Below are 11,468 nucleotides of genomic sequence, written 5' to 3' on the forward strand. Positions count from 1 at the left end.
TAGTAATCGGCCATGTGCGAAGGAAGATCCCGAGGTAAGACAAAAAAAAATCAATCGAAGCGGCAAAAGATGGCAACAACAAGGTGAAAACGGCAGCAGCATCCAGGAGTAAAGCAAGAGTAGCAGCAGTAGTAGGAGACCAATCATGATATCAAGGCGTAATAGTCGAGTTAGTCCCCGTTGACCAAAGCCGCATCCGACACCAAAGCCCAGTCCCGGACCGTGCCCTTCCAGTCACTGATTCTGACGTCCTTGATATCAACAATGATGACCCGTACCTCCTCCCCGGCTACGAAGTGACTTCCACGTCGATCGGTATCCGTGTTGCTATCCTGCCGGAAAACGGCCTCCCCTTCCTCAAAGGTATTGTTGGCGAGATGCTGTTCCGTAAAGTACTTCTCCTCGTCTGAGCCGGACGGGGCCAGGCGGGCGGCTCCTCCTATGGTAGCGCTGATGCTGGACATGGCCGAGGAGTTGAGGTTGAGGAGAAGGGAGGCGAGACTGGAGCGGTGTTCGGGGCCTGGAGAACCGCCGGACATGCGGCGGCCCTGGGTAGGTGGCCGGTGGGAAACCCCTGGTTTTGGGGTGAGTTAGGTGATGATGGTCCCGGGGGAGGGGGAGAGGGGAATTATTGAAAAAAAAAAAGGGGACACTACGGGAGGGTGTTCCCGCGGTATCAAAGAGAGGGAGCAACTCACAGTCGTGGACGAGAAGAGAGACGTTGGGGTTGGCGACAATGTTGGTCGTCTTGCGTGAGGCTGGGTTGGTGGTCATGATGATGACGGGCACGGAGGAGTACGGCGACGAGGGGAGGTATGTGTAGTTCATGAGCGAGACGTGAGGCACGCTATCTGTGCATGTTGCCAGATGAAGCTTCGGTGGAGGGGGGTATCAGTCACGGATGTCATGGTCGTTTCGGCTCCGTTGAAAGACGACGGGAAAAAAAAAAATTGAAGCGTGAAGATGGGGCTTAGATTGGCGGGGTAGACGGGCGACGATGGGAACTCACGAAGCGCGCATTTTCCAGGCATTGCACTACCTCTTGGGGTAGTGAGTTGGTGGTTTGCTTGTGGGTGTCGCCTTCGGAGGCTTCGTAGTTTAATGGAATCTTGTCCATGGTTGTTGGAGCGAGAAGGCTTGGGGGCGAACGAAGGCGGTTGGTATGCAGTCGGCTCGTGCGGCGTGGTCAAATGCGCGAGGGTCATCCGACTTGCTTCGTGCGTCTGCCGGCTGGGCGCCGAGCTGCAAAACGTCTGGTGGGGCAGTTGAACCAGACCATGGCTTGTCTAGGAAGCAGCTCGCCCGACGGGCGTGCTTAGTAACGGGAAGAGTTTGGTCGCTAAGCTGCTCCCGGAGAGAACCCCAGATTTTCTCCAGCCCCGGCAGGTGGGGCACATGAGCCGCCGCAGGAGGACGGACTGACGTCGGCCTACTGGCTGCTTGTTGTTTGGCTTGACGGCTACATTCGGCTCCCCGCGGCCGGATGCGTGTCTTTGCCCAGTGCTGGCTAGCCCGTTGAACCGAAACATGACCTGGCGAAATGTCCATTGCCCGCGACTTCTCTCCATCTCCTCGGAAAACTTGTTCATGGCCGCTCCTGGTTCTGAGGATACCCTCCGCGCTCAATTCTCGAGACTGTCGTCGGCATCACTGCAGCCATGCGTTCCATCAGAGCCAATCGCCTCCCATTGAGGCCCCTGCCTCGCTACACGTCCACGTCGTCTTCGTCCGCTCCCAAGACGACTGCCCTCAGCTCGGTGCTCATTGCCAACCGCGGCGAGATTGCCATTCGAATAAACCGCACTGCGGAGCGTATGGGCATCCGCGCCACCACCGTCTATACGGACGTCGATGCGGGCTCATGGCACGCCTCGACCGGATACCAGTCCTTGGGGCTCGGCCCCGCCAACGACTACCTCGACGGAGACAAGATCATTGCTTTGGCCAAGAAGCACGGCATTCAGGCGCTGCACCCCGGATACGGTTTCCTGTCGGAGAACTCCCAGTTCGCCGAGAAGTGTGAGAGGGAAGGCATCGTCTTTGTCGGGCCGCCCGCGACGGCCATGGCTGACATGGGTAACAAGGCGAGGAGCAAGGAGATCATGACGGCTGCCAATGTGCCCTGCGTCCCCGGATATCATGGGGCAGAGCAGGGGGAGCAGGAGCTGCTTCAGCATGCCAAGGATATCACATTCCCCGTCTTGTTGAAGAGTGTGCGTGGCGGCGGTGGCAAGGGGATGCGCATTGTCATGACAGAGGACGAGTTCATGGCCCAGCTGAAGAGTGCCCGTGCCGAGGCTCGCGCCTCGTTTGGCGAAGGTGGCGAGGTGATGCTGGTCGAGAAGTACATTGTGCGGCCGCGTCACGTCGAGGTTCAGGTGTTCGCCGACAAGCACGGCAACACGGCCGCTCTCGGCGAGCGAGACTGCAGTGTTCAGCGACGACACCAAAAGGTCCTTGAGGAGTCTCCCGCGCCTGATCTGGACGAAGCCACGAGACGGGACCTGTGGGACAAGGCGCGCAAGGCTGCTTCCGCCGTGGGTTACGTGGGCGCCGGCACGGTCGAGTTCATCCTCGACAAGGACAGCGGCAAGTTCTACTTTATGGAGATGAACACCAGGTTGCAGGTCGAGCACCCCGTCACCGAGATGGTCACTGGCCTGGACCTTGTCGAGTGGCAGTTCCGCATCGCCGCCGGCGGGGAGCTGCCTCTGAAGCAGGCCCAGGTGGAGGAGCAGATGAAGAGGCTCGGCGCGGCCATCGAAGCCCGCATCTACGCCGAGAACCCCGAGAAGGGGTTCATGCCCGACTCTGGCAAGCTCGTCCACGCCGTCCTTCCCGAGTCCGTCCAGGCCGACCCGGACGTCCGGCTAGACTGGGGTTTCGGCTCCGGCAGCACCGTGTCAGAGGCCTACGACGGCATGATTGCCAAGCTGATTGTGCGGGGGGAGAACCGCGGGCAGGCCATTGCCAAGCTGGCGGCCGCCCTGCGTGCCTTTGAAATCGTCGGCGTCAGCACCAACGTCGAGTTCCTCAAGCGCCTGTGCTACTCGCCCGCCTTCATCGAGGGCGATGTCGAGACCGGCTTCATCGACAAGTGGCGAGACGAGCTCTTCAAGCCCAGGCACATCAACGACGAGGTCTTTGCCCAGGCCGCCTTGGGCGTCCTGAGTCTGCAGCTGAACGGCGCCAGGCCCCACGGCCAGACCCTCGGTTTCGGCGACGCCAGCGCATCCAGCGAGCGCAAGCTGGCTTTCAAGGTCCTCGACGGGTACAGCGAGGAGGAGGGCGAAATTGTCGAGGCGGCCGTTACCCAAACCGGACACAACTTGTACAATGTCACCGTCTCGCGAAAGGGACAAGAGACTCCCACCATCTTCAGCAATGTCGCCTCCGAGCCTACCCCCGAAGGCGCCGTTATGAAGCTGCAGACTTACTTCCCTGCTGAGAGAATACTGTCCTCTGTTGTCCCGCAGACTCAGGACAATGACACCAAAATTACCGTGTTCCAGCACGGTGTCAAGACTGATCTCTCTCTGTTGCCGCCTTCGTGGTATGAGAAGGCGCTGGGTCTGAAGGAGATTGCCGCCTCGGTAGTTGCTCCGATGCCCTGCAAAATTTTGAAGAATGAAGTCGTCGAGGGTCAAGAGGTCAACAAGGGAACGCCTCTTGTAGTGTGAGTCCACCACGCACCATCTCTAATTTCTACGGTCAAGTTTTTTACTAATTTGCTTTTACAGTATTGAGTCAATGAAGATGGAGACGGTGATCCGATCGCCGCAGGACGGCGTAGTCAAGAAGTTAGCCCACAAGGAGGGTGTAAGTTATTCTCCATCAAAGATTCCAAGTCACGGCAGACTAACTTTTGTCTTTTCCCCAACAGGATATTTGCAAAGCGGGCACGGTTTTGGTACTATTTGAGGAGGATCCAGCCAAGGAGGAAGCATAAGCAGCAAAAATTCACAACGGGCGTTTCAGGACACGAATCAAGAAGTTGGATGGCAATGTATTAAGTATATATATAAGTGATGACACACGTTAGATGATGACCGTTCTGATGCATAGTACACGAATTTCTGTAGCTTCTTCTCTCTTGAAAGCGCTATGGGTTGTTGCGTCGGGTTGTTTGCCGGGTGACTGACTACCTCGTCCTCATCCTCTTGTAGTCGTCGGGGAGATGCCTGCTCAACTTGCTCTTCCTCGCTGCCTTTCTGATTCGAACCCACCACTCCTCGAGGCGTTTCACGTATCTGGGATCAGACGGGGGTATGTATTCCGTAAATCGTTTGATGAGATTCTGCGTCTTTGTCAGCCCCCCCTCGGCACCAGCACATACACAAAGAACAAAAGATGAAGGGGTGCACCAACCTCCTTGGTAGCCAGCGTGATGAAGCCCAGCACAAAGGCGACCCATGCCAGGGTTCCCTTTGTGCCGAGAAACTGGTTCCCGCCTCTGAATTCCACGGTGCCCGTACACCGCCCCGTCTTGGGGTGCGGGAAGATGTTCTGGAAGTTCCACAGGACGTATCGGTTGCCCTGCATGTACATGTAGATGTCGGTCTCGCTCCGCAACGCCTTGATCTCGGAAGCGACCTGCTTGAGGCTCGACGTGGACTTGCCCCAGAGCAGGGTCTCGCACACGCCCGACCCGGAGCTCTGGCTATTCAGCTTGCAGTACTGGTTCTCGCGCCGGGACGGGGGAAGCATAGACCACAGAAAGTCCTCGTAGGCGATTGCCGCAAAGGCGATCTGCTTGAGGGTGCGCAGCTTGAACTTGTTCTTGCGGCTGACGGGCGTGACGTGGACGTGGCCGCCGCAGGACTGGTCCTTTTGCGGGTTGAAGTGCACACGCATGGCCTCCCAGAAGTCGCTGAGGATACGGGTGAGGTGAAGGGTCGTGTCGAGACGGGGCGACACGACTTCCATGCAGACTATTTTGAGAGTCAGTATATTGTTTTGGGGGAAAGGGGGGGGGAAGTCCGGTGTTTGCGTGTGCTTTGAGACGAACCGTATGGGCGAGGACGTTTGAGTGATCCGTCGCGGGTGACGAACCATTTGCCGCCGTAGTACTCGGGGTGCTTGCTGTATCTTGAGCAGTCATCGTGAACGGCTTCGATGCCTCGATTTTGTAGTTTCTGGGCCAGCTGTCGGTACCAGTCGACGTTTGTGAAGCTTTCGCCGCCGCCGTAGGGCTTTCCTATGGATTCTATCTCGACGCCAAAGTTGTAGTGTCTCATGGCGACTGATAGTCGTGACGCAGTTGGCAATAGATAGGGTACGCTCCGGTGCAGGAGAAGACTGAGTTTGACACTGTTGGAAGATGCGGACTTGGAATTATATAGAGAACATGCACTTTGGAAGCTTGTTGAACAGTCGACATTGGTCACCTGAGCAGTGCGTATCACAGAGTCTCTGAATGGGACGAACTGCCCTCCTCTTCTCTTCTCTGGACTAACAGTTCATACGGGACAAAGCTCACAGGCTCAAACACGGGCACGCAGTCGGGTAAGTTATCTGGTCAAAGAACACACAGCAGACAGAGATAGGCCTCGCACGTATTGTTTCTGAACTCGGCACCTTATACGGGCAACAGTACCCAACACAGATGCAAAACAGGCCCAATTACAAAGCCAGATGATGAAGGGGCAATGAAATAAAACAAAACAAAACCTGAACACTGATGTCGTTGCTTCGTGTCACCCCAACGGAGCGTTGTCCCAATGTCGAATAAAACAAGTATCGATGTCTCAACGATCAGCAGCAGTTGCCCGACTGCTGGCGTGACGCGAGGCTTCCTCGTGCAGGGTTGGAACTTGGAACTTATATGTGACGTGGGAGGCGGAGGTTCGGTTGGACGAGAAACGTGTGACCCGTTACAGCCTCATTATGCGAGGCACGAAATCTTTTCACCGACGTCTGGGGATTCGCCGCCGTTGAAATATGACCAGACGAGCCACCCGAACGTGTGAGGCTTCGATTGGCGGTGTCCAAAGACGGCCAGCAACTCGCGGCCAAGCAAGCATGTTGCGGCCCAACATATGCACAACAGATCCACCGTCATCACTCCCGTTTGCTCGACGACCCCGAGCATGGAGCAAGGCCATGTTTAAAAATGACCTGCTATTGAGCAGGATGAGGCACTTTCTCTCGCTTCCTCAGCTTCTGGCTAGTGGATTTCCCCTCTTTCGCTCCTTCGCTTGTCCGCCGCCTGACCACTTTTTTCCTGCATTGGAGGGAGGAGGAGTTGATCAAACGAAAGCAAGCCAGCCAGCCATGGGCGAAGCAGAAACAGCTCACGAGCCGTCGGGTGACCTTCGACATGCCAAGTATTATTTTGCTTACGGCAGCAACCTACACATGAAGCAGATGCAGCGGAGATGTCCCAAGAGCAGGTACGTCGGCTTTGGGCGGCTACCCAACTTCCGATGGCAAATCAACGAGCGTGGGTATGCCAACGTCGTACGCGCAGAGGGGCACTGGGTCGATGGTCTGGTGTACGAGATTGAGGAGACGGATGAGGAGAAGCTCGACATCAGCGAGGGCGTCTCCAAGGGTGCCTACGAGAAGCAGCATATGCAGGTCAGGGTCAAGCTGGCCTGCTGCTCGCTGTATCGCCGCTCGGTTCCGTGGATTGTCGCCCGCGGCGGGCCATGCCGCGTTCGCAAGAGTGCCAAGCACAGCCATCGGAAGACAACCACCACCATTGATAGGGAGACTGACAATGTGCTGGTATATATAAGCCTGGTGCACGTGGTGGACAGCAGCCCCAAGGAGGAGTACATTGACCGCATCAATCGTGGGCTCAGGGACGCAGCGTCTCTCGGCATGGACGATGACTATATTCGCAACTGCATTCGGCCCTTTGTACCAGAATCAGGTGGCTCAAGCCAGGAAACACCCACGCCTACGAGATCAAATTCGCCACGAGCAAGTGAAGCTGGAGTATAAATGAAGACTCAAAATAACAAAACGAGTTTCCCGTGTTTTCTCGTCGTACATTGTGGTTGATGAGGGTTGAGCTTCTCTCTTTTGTCAAACTCCTACAGGCTCAGAAAAACAAAGGGGAAAAAACCGTTGTACATTTTCAGCCGCCTCTCGTGGCGCTGTACAGCCACGTCAAAAGCGTGGCTCTGTGAGAGACCTGGTTCTCACTGCCGTGTATGAGGACCTTTGGGCGACAGATGGCCTTGAGAGGCATCTTCCTCCCCCCCTCTACCCTCTCCACAAACAACCCAGGAGCAATATCAAACAAATACCGGATGTTGCGTCGACTGGGCGACTCAGGTGATGTGCCACTTAGGTCGGTTACTCGGCCACCATCGGCCAAGTTGAAACATTCATACACCTCAAGCCGCGTACTGGCCGTCTTCAACGGCCACTTCAACCAAAACACGTTTACTGATGTGTGAAGTCTGTGGGCTAGGTCGGCTGCAGGCTGGACGATAGCTTTTCGAACCGAGTTTTGGAGCTCCAGGGGCGATATACTGGGGAATATCGGTATCAGATATGATGACAGGTCCTTAGAAATTAGATAAATGTACGATTCTCGTCTAGATTTGAAGGACTTTTGGGCGCTCAGCGCCAACAGGGTTTCGCTTCTCCATTCGCGGCATTGCTCGGCATCTGTGACTCGCCAGTTAGCATGACCAAGTAACCCCTTCCTGAAATCTTGCGGTTTGTCCTACTTCGAGATTTCGCCATGGCCGATTCGATCCCAAGAAGCCATAGGAGGGTTGCATCCTCGGTAGAATCATCAAGGGGGCAATAGAATGGCTTTGAGAAGAAAGCCAGCCATAAGTAGTACATGATGGCTGCCACGACGTGGTATTCATCGCCGAGGTTTACAGAAAGACATCGTTTCGCTGGCTCACGGAGCAATGACAGAAATTTTGTCGCTTGTGCCGGCGGTGGCTTCTTGCTTTGGCCCGACGAGACCGCTTCCAAGGTTATTGGCAATCTGTTTTCCACCCATCGTTGAATTTTGTCGCAGAGTGCCTTGTACGCGTCCCTCGCATCCGACTCAGTGATGTCTTCCCGCTGTGACTGCAGTCGAAATATTTGATCACCAGCCTCTTGCAGGTTTCGGTCTTTCGACTTGACTTGAGCTTGTGCGTCGAGTAGCTGCGCCTTGGACTCTGATAATTCCCTGGTAAGCTGGTCAATTTTCTTCAAGAGTTTCTTGTTTTCTACTTCCGCAACTTCGAGTTCTATCTGCCGACAATCTAGGACTTGCTCGGTAAAGCTGCGTAAACTTCGTTCATCGGCTAGTAACCTTTCCAGGCCTTCTTGCTGGTCCTCCGTAGATGTTGTCGTGGTGTCTTCCGCCATTGGGGCGTTCGGTTTTTGTGTCGAAGTTTTTGACGTGTCTTGGACACAATTGAGTATCAACTCGCAAATGTGATTCATTGAAGGTTCGACTATCAAATTCTCAATCATGACATTAGAAAACATGACCGACTAGACGGTAAGCGCGTATGTGTAATGGCATCGTTCTGCACAACATGCGTCACTCCCCCACTGAGGCTTGCTCCATGGCAACAGAGCGGCATGAAGCTGGGCATCAAAGCTGGCTGGTAGGTGCGGATGCTTGGGCAATAAAGTCGTTATGTAGTTACTCCGTCTACCTGCCATTTGAGACACGGCTGGCGCCCAGCTTTGACCAAATGCCGCACAACAATGTGCAGATTAAAAAGCACAGTGCCTTGGGCTTCCGGCTGGGCAGCAATGCTGCACAAGTTGGCCCACTCTCGAGACCGCCAGTGGACATTGGAGGGCATGACAATGCCCAAAGCAAGTCGGTAATGCAGCAGGGACCGAGGTTCAGTAATAGTCGCAGGGCTCTAAGTAAAATCCTCGCCCTTTTCATTAGTGTGTCGTGCGATATTTTGGTGTAGTCATTCGATGAGGCCGCCGCAGCAACAAGACACCAGCTTGTAAGCAAAGCGCTGATGGCAATCCACTCGCATTGAGCCTTGGGTTACAATTTCCGATCCGCTCGTCTTTTGTAACCTCAGAACCCAAAATGGAGAAAAGGAGAATAATCGTCTCAATTGACTTTGGAACAACGTATTCTGGGGTATCCTGGGCCGAGACAAGCCGAGTAAGCTGTATCGTGTACTGCCAGTAGGTCGAATGCTAATCTCCATTAGCCTGATGTTCAACATGTCGTATCGAGCTGGCCTGCCATTGACGGTCCAAAAAGTAGTCTCAAAGTACCTACAGAGCTACGAAAGTTAGCTACAGGATGGCAGTGGGGTTTCCAAATTCCCAGAGATGCCAAACGATATCGCTTCTTTAAGCTGTAAGTTAATCTGCAGGGTGCGGGAAGCTGTATGCAAGCTAGAAGGGATTTGAAATCTAACACCGGCCAGGAAACTGGACGAGCCAGATAGACCAAGCCGAGATGGAGATACGCCATTAGAACTGGCCAGAATCTACCTCTCGTGTTTGCATGACCACTTCATCGGTATCTTGGAAAGAAAGCTTTCGCGCGCAGTTGTTCAAATGACTCCTATGGACTTTGTCGTTACGGTGCCCGCAATTTGGTCCAACACCGCAAAGCAAGCCACCGAACGAGCGGCCGCCATGGCCGGCTTTTGTGGCAACAAAAGGATCCTTCTCATTTCGGAGCCAGTATGAATTACAACTCGCTCCATGGGAATACCTTCGAAGCTAACTATGTTAGGAAGCTGCTGCTCTGTACACAATAAAACACCTCGGTCCGTCAGTTCTGAAGCCGGGCAGGAACTTTGTACTTTGCGATGCCGGAGGCGGCACAGTCGACCTGATATCATATGAGGTATCGAATTCTGGTAATTTGGCAGTTAAAGAAATAACTGAAGGTACAGGCGGAAAATGCGGCTCTGCAATGCTAAACAAGAGATTCAGAAGATATCTTAAACAAACACACGGCGACAAATATTGGACCAATGAGCGTCTGATATTGGCAATTGCTGAATTTGAGTCGGTGGGTACAGCATTTGCGCCTTCCTCTTCTACCAGTAAATGTGCTGAAAGGTATGCAGTTCAAGAAAGACTTCTCTCCAAAGGGAGAACCCCTCACGATCCGTGTTGATGAGAGCCTCGGCCTCAAACGCAATCGGTTCACCATACCGCAAGCCGACATGACAACCAGAATTTTCGCACCAATCATGAAAGACATTATTTGCCTGATCAAGGAACAGATAGGACTGGTCGCCGACGAGATTGCCGCGGTGGTACTGGTTGGTGGCTTCGGTGAAAGCTCATACTTGAAGTCGGAAGTAAAAGCAGCCCTTGCACGCAACACCCCAGTGCTGCAACCCGATAACGGCTGGATAGCCGTGGTAAAGGGAGCAGTCATACACGGCCTGGGATATTATCATCCCAGCTTGACCCAAGTGCAAATCGTATCGAGAATAGCCAGGCGCTCCTACGGTACCTGTCTTCTTGCTGCGTATGATATGTTGCGGCATGACCCTAAGGAGGCGTGAGTTTGGTTTCACGATATTGGGCAGAAAATTACGCTAACTCACTTCAAGGGTTTGGTCTCCAAAGGAAGGCGAGATGGTGGTTGCTGAAATGTGCTGGTTTATCAGAAAGGTCTGAATATTCTGTTTTTGCTCGGACCGGTTCATACTGACTTTCCCAAGGGCGAGTCTTATACGGAAGGAATACCTACCGCCATTGATTATCAGTGCGATATACCTGTTTCTTCTGGTCCTGTTCCGCAAACAGAAATCGAGATTTTCTGCAACGACGATCCCGAGCCACCGATCCATTGCACTTCGAGGACGACGTGCATTGCGACGCTGGCACTGAACCTAGACAAAATTCCAATGTCCACCAAGAACGCCGCAGGAGTAACTCGGATTGGCAATCATAGGTACTTTTGCCTGACCGGGGCCATAGAGGCTAGCTACGGCTCAGCCATGATTACTTATAAGGTCAAGCTGGGAGGTGAGTCAGCAGAGTTTCGTGATTAAATTGCCACAAGCTGAAGAGCCGTAGGCGTGACACACGATGCTCTCACGGTGCGATATGAGAATCAAGGGCTCGGGGTAGAATAGCTTTGCCAGAGCCCTCCGGACCGTTAGAGGATAGTTTTTCACTCCACTTACTATAGGCGCTGTCGGGTCAGACGGTCAACAATAATGCAGATCGGTCATCGGGTTGACGCCCCTTGTACTTTAGCACATACAGGATAGATGTTTACTTATGATCAGGCTGAGGAACCCACAAAGAGCAAGGGATCTCGGTGCACAAGCTAGTCAGTCCAGAGATTGAAGCAATGAAATTGAAAGTTGCACGGTTCCAGCTCACTAGACCATGGATGCTTTGACTCAAATGAGAGACAGAAAGGCAAGAGTTGACTGCAGAATATTGTCACAGTCACAGCTCCTGCCACATCGAAGGTCCTGACTCCTCAGCGAGACTGAGATCACGTGAAGGCGCGTCATGCCCCACGATAACCCGTCGCGTCACCCAGC

The 11,468-nt window shown here is 53.9% G+C and overlaps 6 protein-coding genes across 7 annotated transcripts; 3 read left to right on the top strand and 3 right to left on the bottom strand.

Annotated features, from left to right (window-relative positions):
- Positions 1–170: 170 nt before the first annotated feature.
- On the bottom strand, positions 171–539 carry J3458_019762 (uncharacterized protein; the record flags this gene model as incomplete). Its single annotated transcript, XM_007813016.2, has 1 exon — positions 171–539. One exon carries the CDS (start codon positions 537–539, stop codon positions 171–173), a length of 369 nt encoding a protein of 122 aa, XP_007811207.2.
- Positions 540–1,464: 925 nt separating this feature from the next.
- Positions 1,465–5,655, top strand: J3458_019763 (uncharacterized protein). The gene is made up of 3 exons (XM_007813015.2): positions 1,465–3,676; positions 3,741–3,819; positions 3,884–5,655. The coding sequence occupies exons 1-3, from the start codon at positions 1,659–1,661 to the stop codon at positions 3,947–3,949; spliced, it is 2,163 nt and encodes a 720-aa protein (XP_007811206.2). The 5' UTR covers positions 1,465–1,658; the 3' UTR covers positions 3,950–5,655.
- J3458_019764 (uncharacterized protein) lies at positions 3,362–5,655 on the bottom strand. The gene is made up of 3 exons (XM_007813014.2): positions 5,009–5,655; positions 4,369–4,931; positions 3,362–4,297 (listed from the first exon to the last, which is right to left on the bottom strand). Exons 1-3 carry the CDS (start codon positions 5,235–5,237, stop codon positions 4,142–4,144), a joined length of 948 nt encoding a protein of 315 aa, XP_007811205.2. The 5' UTR covers positions 5,238–5,655; the 3' UTR covers positions 3,362–4,141.
- Positions 5,656–6,273: 618 nt separating this feature from the next.
- Positions 6,274–7,206, top strand: J3458_019765 (uncharacterized protein; the record flags this gene model as incomplete). The annotated part of the gene is made up of 1 exon (XM_007813013.2): positions 6,274–7,206. The coding sequence occupies one exon, from the start codon at positions 6,274–6,276 to the stop codon at positions 6,946–6,948; it is 675 nt and encodes a 224-aa protein (XP_007811204.1). The 3' UTR covers positions 6,949–7,206.
- J3458_019766 (uncharacterized protein) lies at positions 7,085–8,328 on the bottom strand (the record flags this gene model as incomplete). Its single annotated transcript, XM_066121679.1, has 2 exons — positions 7,085–7,623; positions 7,686–8,328. The coding sequence occupies 2 exons, from the start codon at positions 8,326–8,328 to the stop codon at positions 7,085–7,087; spliced, it is 1,182 nt and encodes a 393-aa protein (XP_065973296.1).
- Positions 7,886–11,327, top strand: MEC1_8 (serine/threonine-protein kinase M1). Of its 2 annotated transcripts, XM_066121681.1 has the most exons (7): positions 8,281–9,100; positions 9,150–9,301; positions 9,372–9,633; positions 9,686–9,967; positions 10,026–10,581; positions 10,632–10,938; positions 10,990–11,327. In XM_066121681.1, exons 1-5 carry the CDS (start codon positions 9,023–9,025, stop codon positions 10,470–10,472), a joined length of 1,221 nt encoding a protein of 406 aa, XP_065973298.1. In that variant the 5' UTR covers positions 8,281–9,022; the 3' UTR covers positions 10,473–10,581; positions 10,632–10,938; positions 10,990–11,327. The 2 variants fall into 2 exon arrangements, with proteins under 2 accessions (XP_065973297.1, XP_065973298.1); XM_066121680.1 differs by having other exon boundaries at positions 7,886–9,100; positions 9,150–9,633; positions 10,026–10,468; positions 10,521–10,581; positions 10,632–11,327.
- Positions 11,328–11,468: the final 141 nt, after the last annotated feature.

The sequence above is a fragment of the Metarhizium acridum genome (assembly GCF_019434415.1).
Source record: "Metarhizium acridum strain ARSEF 324 chromosome Unknown scaffold_568, whole genome shotgun sequence".
NCBI lineage: Eukaryota > Fungi > Ascomycota > Sordariomycetes > Hypocreales > Clavicipitaceae > Metarhizium > Metarhizium acridum.

Coding starts and splice junctions, on each gene's coding strand:
- J3458_019763 (XM_007813015.2), top strand. CDS start 1,659: ATGCGTTCCATCAGAGCCAATCGCCTCCCATTGAGGCCCCTGCCTCGC. Junction 3,677..3,740: donor AAGGGAACGCCTCTTGTAGT/GTGAGTCCACCA, acceptor TTGCTTTTACAG/TATTGAGTCAATGAAGATGG. Junction 3,820..3,883: donor AGTTAGCCCACAAGGAGGGT/GTAAGTTATTCT, acceptor TTTCCCCAACAG/GATATTTGCAAAGCGGGCAC.
- MEC1_8 (XM_066121680.1), top strand. CDS start 9,505: ATGACTCCTATGGACTTTGTCGTTACGGTGCCCGCAATTTGGTCCAAC. Junction 9,968..10,025: donor CAATTGCTGAATTTGAGTCG/GTGGGTACAGCA, acceptor AAAGGTATGCAG/TTCAAGAAAGACTTCTCTCC. Junction 10,582..10,631: donor TGTGCTGGTTTATCAGAAAG/GTCTGAATATTC, acceptor GACTTTCCCAAG/GGCGAGTCTTATACGGAAGG.
- J3458_019764 (XM_007813014.2), bottom strand. CDS start 5,237: ATGAGACACTACAACTTTGGCGTCGAGATAGAATCCATAGGAAAGCCC. Junction 4,932..5,008: donor CAAACGTCCTCGCCCATACG/GTTCGTCTCAAA, acceptor CTCTCAAAATAG/TCTGCATGGAAGTCGTGTCG. Junction 4,298..4,368: donor TCACGCTGGCTACCAAGGAG/GTTGGTGCACCC, acceptor ACAAAGACGCAG/AATCTCATCAAACGATTTAC.